The 22,413-nt window shown below is 40.2% G+C and overlaps 1 protein-coding gene across 12 annotated transcripts in view; it reads right to left on the bottom strand.

Moving 5' to 3' along the window:
* Cspp1 (centrosome and spindle pole associated protein 1) overlaps positions 1–22,413 on the bottom strand; it is a 99,447-nt gene that overhangs the window by 59,967 nt on the left and 17,067 nt on the right. For 8 of the 12 annotated variants that reach the window (XM_041667436.1, XM_041667434.1, XM_041667433.1 and 5 more), the window contains exons 4-8: positions 10,347–10,450; positions 9,093–9,116; positions 5,120–5,200; positions 4,106–4,204; positions 548–960 (exon numbers count right to left, since the gene is read on the bottom strand). In XM_041667436.1, coding sequence (XP_041523370.1) covers positions 548–960; positions 4,106–4,204; positions 5,120–5,200; positions 9,093–9,116; positions 10,347–10,450 — 721 coding nt within the window. The remainder of the gene's footprint in view (positions 1–547; positions 961–4,105; positions 4,205–5,119; positions 5,201–9,092; positions 9,117–10,346; positions 10,451–22,413) is intronic. The other 4 variants (XM_041667445.1, XM_041667437.1, XM_041667439.1 and 1 more) reach the window with 1 other exon arrangement.

Genomic DNA, 22,413 nt, shown 5'->3' with positions numbered 1-22,413 from the left:
TATCAACATTACAAGCACATACTTTATTCCGTCCATGCTAAAATGTCCCTTTTCCCTACATTTAACATTTAATATTAGGATGGCTATCAACCTGACTTTAACCTACTGCAGAAGGAAGTAGATTTCATCCCTGACAGTCATCTGGGAAACTATGACCCAAGACAACCTGAGTCCTTAAACTTGGGCTTTCTCTGGATGCTGCTGGCAGCCAGAATCAGGCTTCCAATCTGAGTCAATGTCTGCTTTAGGCTTCAAACGAGATTTTGGGGATTTTGTTTGTTTTTGCTGTTGTGTTGTTTACTCCCCTACTTGGTCACGGCTGAGACAAGAAATTTCTTCTACGAGAATGTTGCCACCCACTTTTAAATTAAGGGTATACACTTTCCAACTCCTAGATTACCTTGGGGTCCTCATTTTGAGTGTTTTCAGTGACACATAAAATTACAGCACCTCACAAAATAAACAGTACAGTTGAATTAATCAAGTAAAACCGCTTTTATAAACTAAGAACAATAGTAAGGAGAATGAAGACGAATGTAGATATTACCTCTCATTGGGATATACTCTCAGGAGTCTTCTATCAAAATCACTTTCAAATCTAAACCTCTCATCCATTTCTTCGCCGTCGTGGGGATCCCGGTCAGATCTACAGAGCTGTCTGTCGGGCACGCGCTCCTCATTAGACCTGCGAGCTCTTCGCTCTGGAACACCACCAGCCTTGCTGGCAAAGCTTCGGTTTGTGCCAGAGATGCCTACTTCCTCATTTGCCTGTCTAAGAAGTCTTCTGTTTATTAATTCAGTTTCATCTTCTAGTTGTCGGTACCTGCTTTCCTCTCGCCGTATTCGGTTTAGCAGCTCTTCATAGGTCGGTGCCTCAGAATGTGTGTGTGAAGTCTGTATCTGCGGAGGTAGCTCAGATTTACTGTGACTAACAGGGTTTTTATCTCTTTGACTCTTTGGCTGTTGAATTAAAGAAGAAAAAAAGCTTAATGAGACATTATTATATAAAAGATAATTAGTCTCAAGTCATACTAAGCCTTTCTTATATAAAAGTCCAATAACTATCCTTAAAATACATTCATGTAGGGCTGGAGAGATGGCTCAGAGGGTAAGAGCACTGGCTGCTCTTCCAGAGGTCCTGAGTTCAATTCCCAGTAACCACATGGTGGCTCACAACCATCTGTAATGAGATCTGGTGCCCTCTTCTACCTTGCAGGCATACACACAGACAGAATGTTGTATATATAATAAATAAATCTTTAAAAAAAATACATTCATGTATTTCTGAACTTTGATGTTTATTCAAAAGTCATTAAAGTAGCTTTTTCCGGAAAAACTTCAAGGAATTATTTTGCAGAAAGATGTATTATATAGCAAGACACAGCAATACTAAAATGGGTAAGTGACTATGAAAACCCGCCAACTAAATGCAAATTCTCAGCCTTAGACATGACAGGCATATCTTAATAGTTACACAGTACTTCAAATTAAATTCTTCTTCAACATGATAAGCTTTGCTGGGTGGTGGTGGCACACACCTTTAATCCCAGCACTTGGGAGACAGAGAGGCAGGTGGATATCTTGAGTTTGAAACCAGCCTGGCCTATAGAGCAAGTTCCAGGACAGCCACAGCTACATAGTGAGACCTTGTCTTGAAAAAAATAAATAAATAAATAAAATTAAGTTATGCCACTTGGGCTGACAAGGCCCCCAGGAACCACACTGACTAACAAAAACTTCGGTGCCAGACATGAGATACCTTCTTTGGGGCTGGTGTCTAGCGGTATGGGCTACTGCTGTTGCCCTTGGTTGCCTCCCAGAGGCTGAAGTAGGAGATACCATGTACTTTGGACACTGGAAGATTAGGACTGGATATGCTCGGAGAGCCTCCTCCCTCAGGAACAGCTTTCATGGTACCAAAAGGTGCCATGCAGGCTGCCAAGGGAGGGAAGCCACCAGGAAGTCCTACTGTGATGTCTAGTTTTGTGCCAACTTGACAGAGAGAGAAGGAAACCTCAAGTAAGAAGATGCCTCCATAAGAGACAGTTGCAGGCAAGACTATACGGCATTTTCTTAAGCAGTGATTGATGGGAGAGGACCAGCCCACTGTGAGTGGTGCCATCCCTGGGCAGGTGGCCCTGGGTTCTATAAGAAAGTGGCTGAGTAAACCTTGGGGAACAGTCAGTAAACAGCACCCCTTGATGGCCTCTGCATCGGCTCCTGCCTCCAGATTCCTGTCCTGCTTGAGTTCCTGCTCTCACTGCATTTAGTGATGAACTGTGATGTGGAAGTATAAACCAAATAAACCCTTTCCTCGCCAACTTGCTAACTAAGCAAGCCCTAACTAAGACACCTATCCAGCAGTGAAGTCTATAAACCACAACAATGCCCATAGAGCCTTGAAGGTGAACTCGTAGCACTTCTATCTTGAGACTAAGCGCTGTCTAATTAGTCTTAAGGCCCACTCATTGGACGGAAATAAGGACTAGAAACTTAGACAACTACCCAGGGACGATGACGTCAGAGATCTTAGAGGAGAGCCTACTACCACTTTACTAAACCAGCCATCATTCCTTCCCAGCTTCTAAATACTCATCAGTACACTCACGGACAGTGTAGCTTTCACAGCTATCAGGCTTCTGTCTGAAGCACATGGAGACCACTATAGAGAAGCACAGCTGACAGTCGCTCTGCTAGCTCAGCCGAAGAGGCTGCATTTAATTAATATACAACTCCCATACCATCTAATATACAACTCCCATACCATCTAATATACAACTCCCATACCATCTAATATACAACTCCCATACCATCTAATATACAACTCCCATACCATCTAATATACAACTCCCATACCATCTAATATACAACTCCCATACCCACTGCTCATCTAATATACAACTCCTATACCCACTGCTCATCTAATATACAACTCCCATACCCACTGCTCATCTAATATACAACTCCCATACCCACTGCTCATCTAATATACAACTCCCATACCCACAGCTCATCTAATATACAACTCCCATACCCACTGCTCATCTAATATACAACTCCCATACCCACTGCTCATCTAATATACAACTCCCATACCATCTAATATACAACTCCCATACCCACTGCTCATCTAATATACAACTCCCATACCCACTGCTCATCTAATATACAACTCCCATACCATCTAATATACAACTCCCATACCCACTGCTCATCTAATATACAACTCCCATACCATCTAATATACAACTCCCATACCCACTGCTCATCTAATATACAACTCCCATACCATCTAATATACAACTCCCATACCCACGGCTCATCTAATATACAACTCCCATACCCACGGCTCATCTAATATACAACTCCCATACCCACGGCTCAGGGAACATCTTGCAAGAGAAGACTGAGAGATTATTAGAGCCAAAGAAACGGGAAATCTGAGGTGAGACTCTGTCGCCTAGAAATAACAGGGAAACTACACCCATGACCCCTTCTGCCCAAACATGGTCTGAACAGTGACAGCACCAATAGACACGCTAATGCAGATGGGGGAAATCTCAAAGGCCACAACCCTAGACAGAAAACTACAGACAACTACTGACAGCTGAGGGAGAGAGAAGTACTCTTCCAGGAGAGCGAACCCCCTAATTGGTTATCCAACACCAAGTGGTCAGCCCTGAAATCATATACATACAAGTAACATTAATGGACTCAACGAATCATATTTATATATTTATGTACTGTACATGTCTGTAACAAAAACTATTAAAGAAAGTGAGGCCATGAGCTTGAGGAGTAAGGGAACAGCACTCAAGGAATTGAAGGCAGGAGAGGGGAGATGGGGGATTATATAATTATATTTTTAACAATGATTATTTAAAAAATAAAATTTTAAAAAGAACTTCAGCATCCAATTATTATTCTAGTCTTGATAAGTCTGAATATGCATTATATGAATACACACACATATAAATAAAACCCAGAAGCTTGTCAATATTTAAAAATCACTTAAAAAATAAAGCCAGGGACGGTGGCACAAACACAAAACCCCAGCAGCCCACTCATGCATATGATATTAAAAATTTATAAATGCAAAACGTACCTCAATATTCTTTTCTACCTGTTTGACCTTTTCTGTAGATTCTTCCTTACACCTGAGAAATTGATTGTATTCTTTGTTGCGCTCAAGTTTCAATCTTTCCTTAAAAAAGAAATCGAAAGGCAATGTTAACTGTAACATATCAGGCCAGAATCATACAAATCGGATTTTAGCCTAAATCAAGCTTTCCAATGATTCTAAGGACAAAAAGTCACTGAAAGGAACAGGAAGACAACTGATCAGCACTGCAGCTCCCTTGCCATATGCAACATATATAAATATGTTTTTCAATTCATTAACACTGCTGTCAGTAACAAAAAGAAACTACTTCAGTCATAAAGTACGTTGACTCTTTTCCCCCAGAGCTTGTCAGTGACATAGCTATCCTGCAATTCCCCAGACCAATAGCAAAATGCTTAATGCTAACCATCTTATTCCCTAAGTTAAGCACGCCTAAACACAATATATATATATACATACATTAAAATAATACAATCAACTGTTGCTAAAATGTAAATAAATTGCATTAGTACATTTTCTTAAGTCCTAATAATATGTTCAATGTCACTGAAACAACACAATCTAAAAGAGTACTTAAAAATTAGGCCTGCTTTTTGAAACTTAGTATCTGTCCACTTTGTCTTACACACTACTTCATGTTGCTCCCACCTCTACGGGAGTGACAGAAACACACAGAAGTTCAGCACCACTGTCCCCTCGCAACTGCGCAAGTCACTGGCAACTACCACACAGCACAAACTTCGTGGCTCAGATATCAACAGAAAAAATAGACTGAATTATTTATTTAAGTAAATAAATACAGTAAAAGAATCAACACATTAAAAAATCTATTGCATTACATCATTAATGTTCAAAAAAGTTTTCTACTGATTCAACTAGGAATTCCATAGACTTTTTAAAATAAAGATTATAGTCAAGTAGGGAGAAATGGTGTAACTAGAAGTATATTCTCTCAGGGTTTTGAAGCCCCAGGAAAGTCTTCTCTGACCCACCTACCTTGGCAGATAACCGTTCATCAATAGGAAGAGAAACTCCCAGAGTAGATGGGTCTGTTTCACCGGTAGATAGAAAATTTTTCTGTGTATATACATATTAAAAATATCCATTAGCTAATGGCTTCCGTACATTTCAAAGTGTCTTAACAATCTATAGTCTAAACTGCTACATAGTGCACAGCAGAAGGATGAAGTGGGGTGAAGTCAGAGACCGTGAATCAAGAAAGCACACCAAAAGTGACTGAGTGACGACTAGAATCCCTTCAAATCAACTTCCAGGACAGGCTCAAGCTTTAACTCAGGTTTGCAATGTACACGCACATGCACGCTCGAACACGTGCACACACACACACACACAAAGATATATATGTATGTGTGTATATATATATTGAATTGAGGTAATTACAATCATGAAAAGGGTTGATTTTTTTTCCAATTTATATCCTTCCAGGTATATTTTCTTCATTCTTTTACCTACCTTACCCTTGTTTCTCGAGACAGGGTTTCTCTGTAGCTTTGGAGCCTGTTCTGGAACTGGTTCTTGTAGACCAGGCTGGACTCGAACTCACAGAGATCCGCCTGCCCTGCCTCCCAAGGACTGGCACTAAAGGTGTGGTGCTACCACTACCCAGATTCCTCACCAATATCTTCACGAGTGCCTGTAATGTTTTTTCTTCTGTTTGCTGCAGTTATCTAAGCAAATATATACACAAAGTGCCAAAGACTAAGCTGTGAACACCGCTGCTGCTGTGTGTCCCTCCCTCCTGCACTCATACCCACTAAGCAGGCGTGTGGCACTGAAGACCATTGCTGCAAGTCCAAGGACCCAGAGCTCAGGCTTCTACAACAGCACTGGCCACACGAGTGACCCCACACATATTCTTCCATAACATGAGAATGATGCCTGCCCTGCACAACTAGTCAAAAAAGCTAAATAAGTCTCTGAGCTTCTCTGCCTCAGTTCCTTCGCCTGTAAAACTGGCACCAGCATCTACAACACCACATCATAAAAGCTAAATCAGTATGTGTTGGCCTATCCAGTTTCTTGCATTCATGAACAAATTAAATAATTACTAACCATTTAATGCTTTCCGATTAGTATATTAAATGTCAAGGAAACAATAAGCTTATGTTCCCTCTAACCATTTAGTTAGCAAATAAACATAAGTAATTGCAATGTAATACACTATCTGCTCCCACAGCATTATACTAAAAACATGGACTGTACGAGTTTATTTAGGGAAAAAGTCATAAAGTCATTAATAAATCTAGTTATAAAAGCTAATGTGAAGGTTGGCTTATGGGACTCTAATAAGCTTTTTTGTCAAAAGGAAACAGGAAGACAAAGGAATGACTGGATCCTAACCCTGCTTCCCACCATGTCAAAGCGCACCATAAATCTAATCGTTTCTAAGAGTTATAAATGAGCAACCACAACAAATCCCAGTCCTCAGCTGAAAGTTATCATCCCTCATCACAAAACAAGCTTAGGGTAATAAATGTATACGGCTAACATAGCCTTATGAAAACTTTTTTTTAAGCAGAGCCTCGCTATAGCCCTGGTGCTGGCTTGAAAGTAACCTACACTGTTGTACAGGTTAACAAAGAACCCAAACCCCTACATCTATCTGGACAACAAGAAGTGAATTTTATCTGTTCCGTAAATACTGCATGACCACTCTAACTAACTCTGTCATCTCTTTGGCAGCCATCAGTATGTTAGGAGGCCTTAACTGCTATAATCAAAATAAATTACTAAATAAAAAGAACAGACTATGGAAAGTAAACTTCTATAGCACGAGAATGAAGATGGTGATCCCGATTCCTTTTTGGACATGCTCTATAATGCTTTTAACACATTTGATTTCAAAGAAGATAGTCAGAAAAATATAAGGCTCAAGAAAGAGCTATGGACTAATGAAATTAATTTACTGATTCAATTTAAAAGCTGTTCTGTCTGCCCAGTAAGAACACCAATGAGCCTTTATTCTGAAAACTAAAGGGGGGGAAGTGGTATTTATTTAGAGGCTGTTCCTGCCAGTGCTTAAATAGATCTTTTGCTTTTGTTGTTGTTGTTTGTTTGTTTGTTTGTTTGTTTTCGAGACAGGGTTTCGCTGTGTAGCTCTGGCTGTTCTGGAACTAACTCTGTAGACCAGGCTGATTTTGAACTCAGAGAGAACCACCTGCCTCTGCCTTCCAAGTGCTGGGTTTAAAGGTGTGCACCACCATAGTCCATTCTATGGAATTTTCTTGCTTTCAACTTCCACCTCCAGGTGTCATCCAAAGGCTTTAGACAGGGCACCATGTTACCACTGTACTCTTATGAACCGTCACAGAATCAATCAACTCCTTCATGGGGACGTAAAGACTCGTGCTCCTGTGATCACATCACTTTTCTTTAAAAAGGCAGTTCCTTCATGCCCACTCATGATGATCCAGCTTGACATGACCATAGCCATCTCTGCTGTGACTGCCGATCTGATGCTCATCTCACACAGGGCGGGACGTTGTTAAAGTAATACCCAGAATGCTCTATGTCAGCCATCACCCAGATGCATCCCTAGTCCCCAGACTGTTTTCTAATCGATAGTGGGCACATCAACTGTTTTTGAGGAAGGCTGGCTAGCCCAGACATAATCCCCTTCCTTCTGCCCTGCTGTTGCCTATGACGTGACTCAGTGGCTAATAATTCATACTTTGTATAATCCAGGGTCTGCCTTGCATTCTTCCACCTCTCAGTACCCTCCTCCTTCGGTAGCCAGTTCTCAAAAGCTGAATCACATCTTTACGAGACATGCCCAGCACCTCATCATTCTTTTTCTAATCTTACATCTATGAAGAAAAGGCAGAAGAGGAAGATGGGATGTACAAGACAGGCCTAGGAAGTCAAACTAGAACAGGAAAGGTATGACATGCTAAGGAATTTGAATTTTTATTCAAAAATTAGTGAGGAATACACTGGACTATTTAAATCAGTTAGCCGCAGGATCATCCCGGAAAGCATCATGAACTATGGACTGACAATCAGAACTAGTTCAGTGAAGACATAGAGATCTGTTTAAGGAGAGTCTCTAACAAGTTGAAATAACTGTTCTACAGCAGTTATGCTCTTCACAGACATTCCAGAAACTCAACACTTCTCAGCTCGTCACAAGGACTGCCTTCCAACAACACCATTTCAACAAGCCTAGCCCTCTACACCATTTCTCACCGCTCTATAAAAGGGCTATCTATCATCCATCGTCAAGCTGGCACATGTGTCGAACCAAAAACCACATCTTTCTTCAGTCTGTATTCTCCATTTGAAAGCTTTCTCTACTCAATTCTGCCTTGTGAATATCCAATTTCTTCCCATCCTGTAATGCCTTATAAAACGATACCTCCCCCTGATCAGGTTATCTTGCTGTAGTTTCTGATCGTGATGAAAGATTATATCTACAGCTAAGTTTAAAGCTCTTGAAGACAGGATCTACAGAGTAATAAACTATTGATGAGTGATCAAAGAATGAATGAGACTATTTTTATAACTACTAATTTTGTATAACTACTAATTCTGTTTTCCTACATAAACTAGCAAATGTGATCAACTTGATGGCATACAAATATCATGTAATTCAAATCATGACAATACATAGTTCAAAACATTTTTAAGTATCTTGACTATTATCTTGTGATCAGTATAATTGTGGAACAAAAATTAACAAGCTAAAGGCAAGCACACCACAGTTCCGGGATATTTATAAATAAGACAACAGAAACAAAGGCAAAGCAGGAACTGAGGCAATGATTGCATTAATAGAAAATTATAATGTGTGGGCTTCCATCTTGGCAAAAGCAAAGATACAAAAAGGAACCACTCAAAAGTCTCAAAAACACAAATGAAGCTGTTTTTCGACTTGATTTGAATCACTTACATACAAATGATTACAAACTATTACACAAACTGAAAGAGAACACGATGCAGGCAACCCTACCTTTCTTTTTGCTTGTGTAATGCCCTAAAGTCAAGAGAAACAAACCATTGATAACATGTATTCAGTAAAGGTCTGTTCTTTCCAATTACAAGTCAGATACAACTTGAAACAAGTCTTTATAAAGCAATAGAAAAGTATTGCAGATACTAGAAACATGACTGCTTAAAATATTTTTGTAACCTACAAAGGAAACTGCATTGTAAAACGTACAATAAGCCTATAATTTAGCTCTTAGATAATCTGATAACTGCAAAAGGGTTCTATTATATGAAGCATTAAATCAAAAGCAAAGCTGCTGGTGGTCATCAAGATCTGAATATGAAATGTCCCAAAAGGCTCTTGCTGAAGGCCTGATCTCCAGCGGGTGGCTCTGCTTTGGAAGGTTCTGGAAACCGATTAGCCCAGCCCTGCTGGAAGATTGGGTCACTTGCGACATGTCACTGGGAGACTGTCTCTTATCCCTAGACTCTTCCTGTCTGATCTCCGCTTCCTGCCTGTTAGGAGATGTGAACTTTGTTCTGCCTGTTATGATATTTGAACTTTGTTCTCCCTGCCTGTTAGGAGATGTGAACTTTGTTCTGCCTGTTAGGAGATGTGAACTTTGTTCTTCCTGACTGTTAGGAGATGTGAACTTTGTTCTGCCTGTTATGATATTTGAACTTTGTTCTCCCTGCCTGTTAGGAGATGTGAACTTTGTTCTGCCTGTTATGATATTTGAACTTTGTTCTGCCACACATTCCCACCATGGCCACAGCAATGGAGTCAGCGACCACAGGCTGGACCGCTAAACTCTCTTCCCTCTTCACACTATTTCTCTCAGGTACTTTGTCACAGTGAAAAACCTGAATGAACACAGCAGTTAAAACTGTTAACTGAAAATTTATAAGCTCATAATAAAAAATAATTAGTAACTAAAATGCCTCATGTCATTTTAATATATTGTGGGGAATGGTGGGTATGCCCCTTTAAGCGAAAATAGCTTTACAGAAAACACCTCATTTAACATTACAACCCATTTTCCTAGTAAAGCACTCTCCTGTGCTAGAAACTAAACCCAGTGCCTTGCTGAACTACAGAGCTCCAGGAAGAGTCTATGACTCCATAGCACAAATTCTCACAATGTTTTCTCCACCAAGAATTAATTTTGACTACACTAGTTGGCCAGATACCAGATATGATCAACACTTCCCAAAAACAAATTTAAGGGATAAATTCAAACAGACAAACACACAACTCATTAATAGAACATCTTACCTGAGTAAGATAGCGTCTATAATCTTGCCTCAATTCTTCTTTTAATTTATGTTTCTTCCGTTCATAGTCTTCTCCAAGTGGTAAACTTAATCCATAATCAAGTCCTAAAAAAGAAAAAAACTTAGGTAGCACATTCCTTTCCAAGCAATTCCAGTGAAGCTCCTGCTGTAACAAAGCAGGAGAGGACTGCACTCAGTGAGGCTTCATGTCTGCAAGGCATTGGTGGGGACACAAACAATGGTAGTTACTTCCACTGGTGAACCCAGCCTTCTGTTCTGCTTCCCAGAACACTGTGTTCTGTGTACCTATAATAATTTGGGGTTATTATATATGCAAGGTCTGTGTAAGTGTCTATCACCTTTCTCCCTGTTTAGACAAATTATTATGAAGCACCTTGTTCTTCTTCTCTTCATTTGTTTTTATTGTTGCTGCTGTTCTGAAACCTATTTCCTCCAGCAAGGCTAGACTAACCAGAGTTTCCAGTGCCTCCCAAATACAATTTTTAAATTTTTAGAAAATAAACATAATCACTTCTAAGGCTAGAGACTGGCTCAGCTGGTCAAGTATTTACCTACTTACAGGAAGCCCTGGGTTGGATCCTTAGCACTGCATAAAATACTGTACTCCACACCTGTAATCCCAAAACGTGAGAGGGAGAGGCAAGAGGACCAGAAATTTCAGACCATCCTTGGCTGCAAAGACTTTAGACCTGGTCTCAAATTAATTAATTAATTTTAAATTATTTATATAATTTATATAAATAGTTAACTAATTATAAAATAAAAAATGTTATTTCTAAAAGAAAATGCTTACAATTGCTCTAGGTACTACAGAAGAAAGAACAGATGAACTTATCAGCTGTCATAAGGTTTGAAGGAATTATGCTCTGAGCTCTGCATGTGTCACCTGCTCTTGTTTCAGACCATGGAACTCAGGAGGACAGGCCAAGGGTACCTATGTATAAATGGGTGTCTATTGTCCTATACAACACTATAAACACTAATTTCTCCTGATAAAATATCTGGCTTATTTAATTCCTTGCTGACAAAGACGTTAACAGGCGCAGACATCCCAACACACGCTCCCACCACTCACATGAAAGGCTCCTGAAGCATCCCTATCATCCCGAAAGGAAACACTTCCCTCCCGGAGAACCACCACGTTTTTAATGCAGAATTTAAAGGCAAGGAGAAAAACAGCAAGAGGGCTTCTGTTTTGCCATGTTTTTACGCCGTGTGTGCATACACAAATGTACATACACATGCACATGTATGGCGGTCAGAGGACAACTCTCAGGACTCCGTGCTACAAGGCTACAGTGGAGACTCCAGGAATTGAACTCGCGTCACCAAGCCTAAGCACAAGCAATTCTACCTGCTAAGCCACTTTGCTGGCCTTACTTTTCTGTTGCTGCTAACTTTTAATTTTTTAATTAGCATACAAAATACTGGCCTTCCTTCATATATGCATCCTGTCATTCAGCAGGGGTATGTGCGTGGAACTATAGCGTAAGATCATGAAAACAGAACACATGTTGTACTCAACTTTGTAGCACCTGGCATACAACTTATACCCTGAAATGTTTACCAAGTAATGTACAAAATGAACTGGACATGGTGGCACACACACGTGATAACAGCCCTCAGGAGATGAGGAAGAAGACCAAAAATTACAGGTCATTCTCACCTATATAGGGAGCTCAAGGCCTGTCTAGGAAACATAAGACCCTCTCTCAAAAATTACATAAATTTGAAAATGAATATATAAATGATTGGCTGAGCAAGAGGAAGAAACGAGAAAGAAGAGAGGGGTAAGAATATCATGCTCTCTGGTCTCAGCAGTTTGGCTGCACAGAGAGGAAGGACTCACAGTAACTAATAACCAGTTACCTACACAGCGACATGAAGTCACAATAGACACTCTATGGTGTCAAGGAGAAAATGACAGCAGTTCTGAAAGGCTGATACCTTCCTAGAGGCCCAGCTTGACCAAGCCAAAAACAAACAACCCGTGGCTTCCAGCAAGTTATGTTTTTTTTACTATAATTTTGAATTCTAGAAGAACTGGAAGACAAACATGAAATTGTGTTCATTTATAAATTACTGAGCCTATTAAGTTCAACTATTAAGAGTGTTTGGTCTTCACAAACCTAGGTACTCCCAAGCTGAAGCGCATCGGAGACTCCAGGTTTCAGGTTTGCTGGAGCTAGAGTGGGTCTGAGCACAGCCTGGGCTCAGAAAGTCAAGAGGTTTAGGGATGGAACTCAGTGCTAGAGAATTCTAGTCTAACAGGCAAAAAGCCCTGGATCCTATCCCCAGGACTGCAAAGGGAAAGTATACCTGGTTTTCACTACTGATTCAAATACTATTTGTAACACTGGCTCAGTAATCAGTCATAGAGAATGCTTCCTATATTATTAGTAAATCTGTTACTATTAGTAAACCTTGGAATGATGGTCCTTTTAATTTCAGCATTCAAGAGGCAGAGGCAGTTGATCTCTGTAAGTCTGAGGCCTGCCTAGTCTATACAGCAATTTCTAAGCCAGGAAAAGATAAACAGTTTACCTTATCTCAAAAATTAATTAATTAATTAAAAATGAATGAATGAATAAGTAAGTTAGTTTTAGGTTTAGTCAGCACCAACCACCATCTAACTCCTTTTGTCATCTATACTAAAATCTTACATTGCCAGAAGTGGGTCATAAAAACAGGGTCTGCTGAGACCAATCAGTGCCTCGCAAGCCTGACCCGAGTTCAGTGTCTGGAACCCACAGGAGGAAAGAGCCTACTCCAGTAAGCTGTCTGCCCGCCACAGCCTGTCATACCTACACCACATCCACACCACACACACAATGATAGTAATAAAGGAAAATATAAGTAAATAAAATTAATGGTACAGAACAACTTAGATATTCTACTCGTTTCCATGAAGCAGTGACAGGGACACGTAAACTTGAGCTAAGACACAGTGAGACTTACTCAGCTGTTGTCCCTGATGATTCTAGTGGCAAGACAGTGCTGGTGTCAGGTCAAGTGATGTCACCTCAAATAAACACCAGTGACACTGGAGGCTAACATCATGCTTCAGGGCCACAGTCAACAAGTACCAGACTTCTGTGAATACTTGTGGGATTAAAGAAAATATTTAAACCTAAAGTATACCACCATTCTTAAATTAATTTGCCTCCTAAGAAAGTACTCAGAATAAACACTGTTCAAATTCCCGTAGAGCATCTCCTTCCTTTCATGTTAACAACCAAGATAAATCATAGCGATGATTCCAAGCCTCTGCAGAAGGTGGCATATTTATAGCCCTGCCATTTTGCCATAATCTGAATTTTAGAACAATATAAAATTCTTCTGCCACTCCTTTTCTTATATTCTTTTTAAGTGACAAAACATGTACTTTGTCTTTTGAACAATATTTCTTTTCCAAATTTCCATAATTATTTTGAATTTTTTTTTTTTTTTTTAGTTTTTCAAGACAGGGTTTCTCTGTAGCTTTGGAGCCTGTTCTGGCACTACGTCTTGTAGACCAGGCTGGCCTCGAACTCACAGAGATCCGCCTGCCTCTGCCTCCCAAGTGCTGGGATTAAAGGCGTGCGCCACCACCGCCGGCCAATTATTTTGAATTTTGTTTTTAAAGTCAGCCATGTTAAAATCGGCCAAGCATTGAGAAGCTCATCAATGGTCCCAAGACAAAGCACAAGTTCAACACCACAAGCAACACAGTAAGACCCTCAAAAACGTAAGAACAAAGTCAACCATGTAGGTTCTATGAACAATCATAAAATCACTTGACTTTATTCAGCACACTGTAATCCTTTTGCTTTGTAGATTTCCAAACTGGTAACTTCAGAACACAGGTAGGTAGGTAGGTAGGTAGGTAGGTATAAATCATTTATATTGGAACCTGAAGTGCTGACTTGCGGCATTTTTAAGAATCAGGGATTGTTGAAGGAGGTTTCCGTAGGGCCCAGTCCCGCAATAAACACACAGAAACTGTATTAATTGCAATACTGTTTGGCCAATAGCTTAAGCAAATTTCTAGCTAACTCTTGTATCTTAAATTAACCCATTTCTATTAATCAGTGTATCGCCACATGACTGTGGCTTACTAGCAAGGTTCCAGTGGGCTCCAGTGGAGGAGTCTCCTGCAGGCAACTACACGGTTTCTCATTGACTCTGCCTATTCTCTCTATATATCTCTTCCATCCTGGCTATATTCTGTTAAGCCATTGGCCAAAAGCAGCTTCTTTATTAAAAGCAAGACATATACAGAAGACTTCCCACACCAAGCATGATTTCTAGAAATGTCATCTAAAAATCACCCGTGGACTTCAGATACACAATGCATTCCTGCTCAGGGGTTGGGAACTAGAGAGAAACCAGAAAAAGAACAAAGACACGAGAACGCTGAGAGAATCCTAAGAGCACCTCAAGCTTGAGAACTGAGCAGAATCCACAGCAGGCGGAACAACTATACTTCGTTATAGTAAAAAGATGAAAACCAAAATTAGCAATAGGAAGAGGAGTATGCAGCTAAATCCAGCAGAAACTGGGTACCAGCTGCACAGAGAATGGGCCCAGGGTGCTGTGGAGATCAACTTCAAAAGAGCTAATCCCCTTTCCACACCCACCCACCCACCCCTAAATTCCCTCTGTGAAATCTACCTCAGAGCCGTCCCCTCAGAAAGACAGGGGAGCGGGAGGCTGGGGCCCCAGGCTGAGGTGGGAGCCTCCTGAGGGAGCCTGCTGCCCACTATGAATCCACCCCTCACTTTGAGCCTCCCTGGGGCCTTGGCCAGCTGGTGGCAGTGAAAACCACTGTCCATCACTTGTGCCATTCTGATCCAAATCTTCCGGGCCCTCTCCCCACACCCCTCCTTCCTCTGTGCAGGGGCGAGGGGTATGTCAGCAGGGAAGGGGCCAAGGACTCCAGAGATGCATCATTGTACCCTGAGTGTTCCCCAGGGAGGGGACATGGGGAAGGGGGCCTGTAGGGGGGAGAGAGGGCCCTGTGCTCTCTGAACAAGTTGAAAGTCCAAATAAAACTTACCTGTTCCAAAATGTGTGTGACCCTCCGGATGGGGTCACACACAGCACAGGTCCCTTCAACTGCAGCTGTGACAATGCACACAAGTGCAATTTCCAAGGAAGCTATTGGAGAACCAATGCCCAAGAGTTTATGAAAATGACCAAGATTCTAGGTTTCCCAAGAGAAAGAAAATAGCATGCATGTGTTTGACACTCACGGGGGCACAACGGGCTATTCTCATCATTTACCAGTAGTGTTACACAAGTGTGGTTAAGTTCAAGCCCAGGCCAATCTTACAAGAAAACTTTCTAAGGAGAAGCAGTTCAAGGTCAACGATGTCAACAGTTTTCTGCACAAGGAGGGACTAGGAACAGAAGAGAAAAAACAAAAGTGGACCGACCGTGCCAAGTGAAAACAGATCATGGAAGAAGTGAGAAAATACTTCATATACATGATAATATTTTTAATTAAATTTCAGAAACAACCATTAAATGCAGTTATGTTTGGATTATTAGTGACTTGAACTCTGTGGTTGAGCAATAAAACAGAAAGCCTGATTAAACCTGAAGAGGGTAATTAGAGACAGAAAACAAACAATTCTCTGAAAGTTTTGCTGTAACAGAGCATCAACTCCAAATGGATTACAGACCTGATACCCTGACTCTGTCAGAGGAAAAAACAGAAAATGCGTGAAGTTGGATTTTTTTCTTTGGGCCACCAACCAGTTCCCAAAAACAGACAGAGGGAGACTTATTACTAATTATGAATGCTTGTTCTTAGCTTAGGCTTATCTTAGATCTTTTAACTTAATTTAACCTGTTTCTATTCATCTACGTTTTACCTCATGGCCTTTTACCTTTCTTTCATTCTGTATGTCCTATTTTCCTGCTGCTTCTATGTTGGCTGGCTGGCCGGCCCCTGGCATCTCGCTGTTGTCTCTTTTACTTTCTCCTTTTTTCCCCTCAAGCCTAAATTCCTTCTCCTCCTTACTCTCCATTCCCAGAAGTCCCACCTATACCTCCTTCCTTGCTATTGGCATTCAGCTTTTTATTAGATCAAACAGATGCCATAGGCAGGCAAGATAAAACAGCAACACATCTTTACACATATAAATAAACAAATGCACACACTTTTTCATAGTTACACAAATATTCCACAGCATAAACAAATGCGCTAAAGAAATGCATCACATATTTGCATAGTTAACAAATAGCTTCAACTTTATCCACAGAGGATATTATCTGCAGAAAAACAGTGCCTGCTGGACACGACAGCACCATTACACAAAGTCACAGCAGCTATAACTGCATACACAAAATCAAGATCCAAACCAAAACGGGTGGGCAGGACCACACAGAAATCTACCCTAGCTGAGGAGTTACTGACAGCAGCCAAGTGCTAGATGATGTGCTAGATTTCCTCTCGGATGTGGCCCCTCGGATGCTACACGGCCCTTGACCCACACACATACAGATAGCACTAAGTGGACTTCGTGGATTTTTCAAAAGAGAACATAGAGTTGGGAGGGGAAAGTGACGGAGGCGATAGAGTAGGAAATGGAGGGGAGAGTGGAGGAGGCTGACTCAATCAAAACACACCGTATACATAGATGAAATTTAAAAAAAAAAATCAGTAAATTTTTTAAATAACTCTGTGGCTGTTTAAGTTTTATTCACTCAAATTCAGCTGTATAGGTGACACACACAAAAGATTGGATTTCACTATTAGAGGCCTTGCCAAAGAAAAGCAAGATGAAATCATGCAAGGAATTCTATGAACTGGGCCATGGAACTAAGTTGTTTTGGTCAGAATATTTTATTTTATTACCATGACCAAAAGCAACTTGGAAGAGGAAAGCGTTTCTGTTCACACTTCCAGGTAAGTATCTCTGAGAAGGAAGTCAGTGCAGAAACTCCAGCAGGAACTGAAGGATGGAGGAATGCTACCCACTGACTCCTGTTCAGCTGGCTTTCCTTCATAGCCCACGCCCACAGTGGGCTGGGACTTCTCATGTCAATCAACACAGGCAATTCCTCAGACATTGGCCACAGGCAAATCTGAGCAAGTCAATTCCTTAACTGAAGTTCCCTCTTCCCAGGAAACTCTAGGTTATGTAAAACAAATGATAAAAACAAGCCAGCACAATATGTTCTATTGTTTTTTGGTTTATTTAGTGCCTGAGTCTCATGTAGCCAAGGCTGACCTGAAACTCTCTATATAGGCAAGGACAACCTTGAACTCTCGTCCTGTTTCTACCCTCTTGGTGCTGTGGTAAAACACTGTCTCTACTTACCTAGCAGTAAAATTTTAAGCTATTTGAGTAAGGTCATGAAGTTTTACAGATTTGCAGTCTTTCCAGTTAATTCATGCCCACACAGATAGTTAGACATATACACAATAACTATTTTTCAAATAAATAGAACTCAAATGATCAATTGATCTATTTCAAGGTTTTAGAAAAATGAGAACAATCCAAACTGAGAAACAGTAGATAATAAGAAATAATATAAAGCCACATGTAAATTAGTGAAATGAAGACTAAAAAAATAATACACAGACTTGAGCAAGAAAAAACTTGGTTCTTTAAAAAAGAAACCAACAAATCTCTAGCCAATTTAATTAAAAGAGAGAAAAGAATCAAGTTAATAAAATTAAAGATGATAAAGTAGAGGTTACTATGGTATGGATTCCAATGAAATTGAGTCACTAGGATGTATTATTAAAAAAACATTTTCACAAAAAGTTGAAAAATCTGTAAAGAAAAAAAAAGAAAGTGTATAAATTCCAACACACAGACAACCTGCCAAACCTAAATCAAGATACAACTTAATTAAATCTATAATAATCAGATTTATAATAATTCCCAATGAAGAGTCCACAACCAAATAATTTCACTACCAAACTCTACCAAGCTGATAACAACGCCCCTCAAACTTTCCCCTAAGACAGAAACAGAAGGAACAGTATGAAACTCATTTTTTGAAGGCAGTATTACCCTGATGCCAAAATCAGTTAAGAACACAAAAGAAAACTACGGATCAATTTTCCTGATGAGCATGGATATAAACATTCTTGCAAATAAAACTCAAGAATACATTAAGATCATATATACCATGACTGGGCTGATTAGTTTCTCATCAACTTGATGTAAGCTAGAGTCATCTGTAAAGAGAGTATCTAAATTGAGAAAATGTATCTATCAGACTGGCCTGAAATCTGCGGGGCATTTACTTGATTAATAACTGATGTGGGAAGGGCCCAGCCCACTGTAGGAGGTGCCACCCCTGGAAAATGGTCCTGTGTTATGATATGTTATAATAATCTTTTTGTACACTGTGAAGATGTGTCTCTGTCAAGGCGCCTTCTGATTAGTTTAATAGAGTTGAACAGCCAATAGCTAGGCAAAAGAGGATAGTCAAGACTTCAGGGAAGAGACAGAAACTCTGGGTTAAGGACAGAAGTTATATAACCACCTCCATCAATGCAATGAACTTTTTACAAAGTTCAACATCCCTTGATAATAAAAAGCCCTGAAGAAATTAGGAATAGAAAGAACAGGTCTCAACATAAGGAAACTTTAGACACTGAATAAAGAAAATTAAAATATCCAACAATATTATGGAAAATGGCTGTATTACCCAAACCATCTATTGATGAAGAATATTATTTTTAGGTGTGTGACTTTTGTTTATGTGGCATTTGTTTAACTCTGTGAAGCTGTGATTCTTTGCCTGTCTAAAACACCTGATGGTCTAATAAAGAGCTGAACAGCCAATCGTGAGACAGGATATGCGGGGCTAGCAGGCATACAGTATAAACAGAAGGAGAAATCTAGAAAAAAAAAAAAGAGGAGCAAGAGACATCAGAAGAGGAGGACATCAGGGGCCAGGGGCCAGCAGCCAGCCACTTAGCCACCCAGCCAGACATGGAACATGAAGGAAATTAAGATATACTGAAGAGAGGTAAAAGCCCAGAAGCAAAAGGTAGATGGGATAATTTAAGAAAAGCTGGCTAGCAACAAACTAGACTAAGAGCAGGCATTTATAAGTAATAACAAGCCTCCGTGTGTGATTTATTTGGGAGCTAAGTGACTTATTTGGCAGGCCCCCAAAAGAGAAAAGAGCCAAAAGGGTAAAGAAAAGAGCAGGAAAATACCAACAACTACAATCTACAGATTCAATGCAATCCTCTCAGAAAAAAAAGTTCAAATTCATATTGAAAGGAGAAGGTCTCGAATAGCTAAAACGATCCTTAGTTGAAAGAGTCATGTTGGAAGAATATAAAACCTGATCTTAAATTATATTGCTGAGCATGGCAATGGCAGCCACTCTTTAATCCCAAACCCCTGCAGAGGCAGGCAGATTTTTGTTGAGTTCAAGGCCAGCCAGATCTACACAGCAAGTTTCTGGAGGGTCAAGGCTACACAGAGAAACCTGTCTCAGGGAAGGGAAGGGAAAAGCAAAGGGAAAGGGGAAGAAAAGAGAGAGAAGAAAAAGAAAAAAATTATTTTTCTGAGTCATAATAACAAAAGTGGCACAAAAACAGACTTATAGAAGCTGAGGAAATTGCTCAACAATAAAGCGCCTGCCTTACCAGCATAAGGGGAAACGAGCAATGAGCACCTGATATCCAGCACAAAAGAGGAAGAGAAATAAGAATCCTTCAGGTCTGCTACCCAGCCACTAGCCAAATCAGCAGGCTCCATTCAGTGAGAGCGCCATCTAAATAAAAGTATGATAAAGAGGAACGGAGAGATGGGTCAGTAGTTAAGAGCACTTGCCGCTCTTCCAGAGGACCCAAGTTTAGTTCCCAGCACCCACATCAACAGCTCACAACTGCCTATAGCTTCAGCCTGGGGGGAACTGACCCATTGTTTTGGCCTCCACAGCTCCACAGGAATTTGCACACACACACAGCGTATGTAAACACATAAAATTTAAAAACCAAAGTTTGTGAGATTATTTGTTAAGTGTGATAGTACATGACTTTAATCCCAATACTCAAAAGACAGAGGCAGGTGGGCTATATAGTAAGAGCCTGCCTTCTAAAAAGAGGGGGGGGGAGGTAAAGACTAATAAATTGTAGCAGTTGCATACATGTATGCATGAATGCATAGGCACACACAAACACACAGGGGGATAAGGCACAGCACAACAATGGACTAGAATAGAGAACCCAAAAATAAATCCATAGAACTGCAACTACCTAATTTTTGACAAAGCCGTTAACACACACACACACACACACACACACACACACTGGAGAAGGGAAGCCTCTTTAAGAACTGGTGCTGGTAAAATCAGGTTTTCACACACAGACAAATGAAAACAAATCCATCTCTCTCATCCTGCACAAAGAAATCAATTTAAAAATGGATCAGAGACCTTAATATATGACGTGGAACACTTAAGTCTAAAGGAAAGCATAGGAAAAACAGGCAAAGACAGAGCACAGGCAAGAAGTTCCTGCACACGACTACTCCAACAGCTCAGAAATAATCCAACAAGCGGCAAAGGGGATGATGGGATCACAAAAGCTACTGCTCAGGCAAGAAAGTAATCACCAGAGCGACGAGACAGCCTACAGAAGGAAGAAACCTTTGCCAATGACACACCAAAGGATGAGTATCCAGGGTATAGAAACTGTGAAAACGTAAACCCATCAAAAAAGCAGATCATCTAATCAATAAACGGGTTAATAAACTATTCAAGGAACAGTGAGATGGCTCAGCAAGTAAAAATCCCGTACCCAAAAAGTCTGATGACCTCCTTCAGTTCCTGGAGCCCATGGGGAGGGAGAATTCCATTTAGTGAAAACAGACCCCGACTTCACACAGATGCCCAGAGTCTCGTGTCCACATTTCATACACACACACTAATAAATGTAGTTAAAAACCAAGGAGAAGATATGTTGAGGGGCCAGTGATATAGCTCAGTGGGTAGAGGCATCTGCTCCCAGGCCTGACAGCCTCCATTTAACTCCATTCAATGACTTCCACAAATTGTTCTCTGACCTCCATAAGGTTGCCACCCCCAAACAATAAATAAATATAATGTATTCTTAAAAGATGTGTTCAACTATAAGGTTAAGGGAGCAAAGGGAGAGCGATGGGGGAGGGGCAGATAAAAACAAATGTAGTAACATATATACATATACAAAGACTTCATAATAAAAATCATCACCTTGCATACTAATGTAAAACTTAATTTAAAAAAATAGAAATCTATGTGAAAACTACTGATGTGCTGACCTTCACAAGATTTATCAAAATATTAGTTACTGCTTCCTGAGGACTAGCCTCCAGCAGCGCAGGGCTTGAAAGGAACCCAGGGAGTGGGCGCACTAGACTTTTCTATCTGAGGGGTTGGGAAAGAGACACACACTCTCGATGGTTTCCTTCAGACCTTTTCTTTATTCCTCTTTAGTATTCTCCATCCTCTATTTTTATCTCTAACCAGAAATGTCCCTTCTGTCTCTCTTGAGGTTTTCCTTCTAACTCTCTTGATGTTTCTAATTCCCTCATTCTTGATGTTTTCCTCTCCCAACTCTCTCATTCTTGATGTTTTTCTTCTAATTCATTTTAACTTTGTCTTTATTCTTTCATTTTCAGCTTACATATTCCAACAAAATTTTTCAGACAATATAAAAATTACAATATGGTCACATTTTGGTTTTCAAGTGAATGATTACAATGAATACTAGTGAAAAACAGTGTGTTTTGAAGATCCCTTACACAATTAAACATTTTATGTATTACAGGTAAAAAACAAATTTTTCAAGAACACACATATACATCCAAACCCAAGCAACTTGTTATAGATTAACAATTTGTAAGCAAGATACTCTTCTCCTGGCAGGCTGTGTTTCTCAGTGACAAAAAAAAAGAACCAATCACTTCATTACTTATCTCAAAGGTAAGTAATAAAGGTAAGCTTATAAGAAATCTTAAAGGAATCACAAATCTAAACTTTCATATATGAAAAAGAAGCAGTCAGCTCTACTTGAAATCTTGAGGGTGCATACCCACTCA

The sequence above is a fragment of the Microtus oregoni genome, unplaced genomic scaffold (genome assembly GCF_018167655.1).
Source record: "Microtus oregoni isolate MIOR12 unplaced genomic scaffold, Mior012 000017F_ref0000208, whole genome shotgun sequence".
NCBI classification, from domain to species: domain Eukaryota; kingdom Metazoa; phylum Chordata; class Mammalia; order Rodentia; family Cricetidae; genus Microtus; species Microtus oregoni.
The sequence above is the reverse complement of the archived record's forward strand: the minus strand, read 5'-3'. Positions and strand labels throughout refer to the sequence as shown.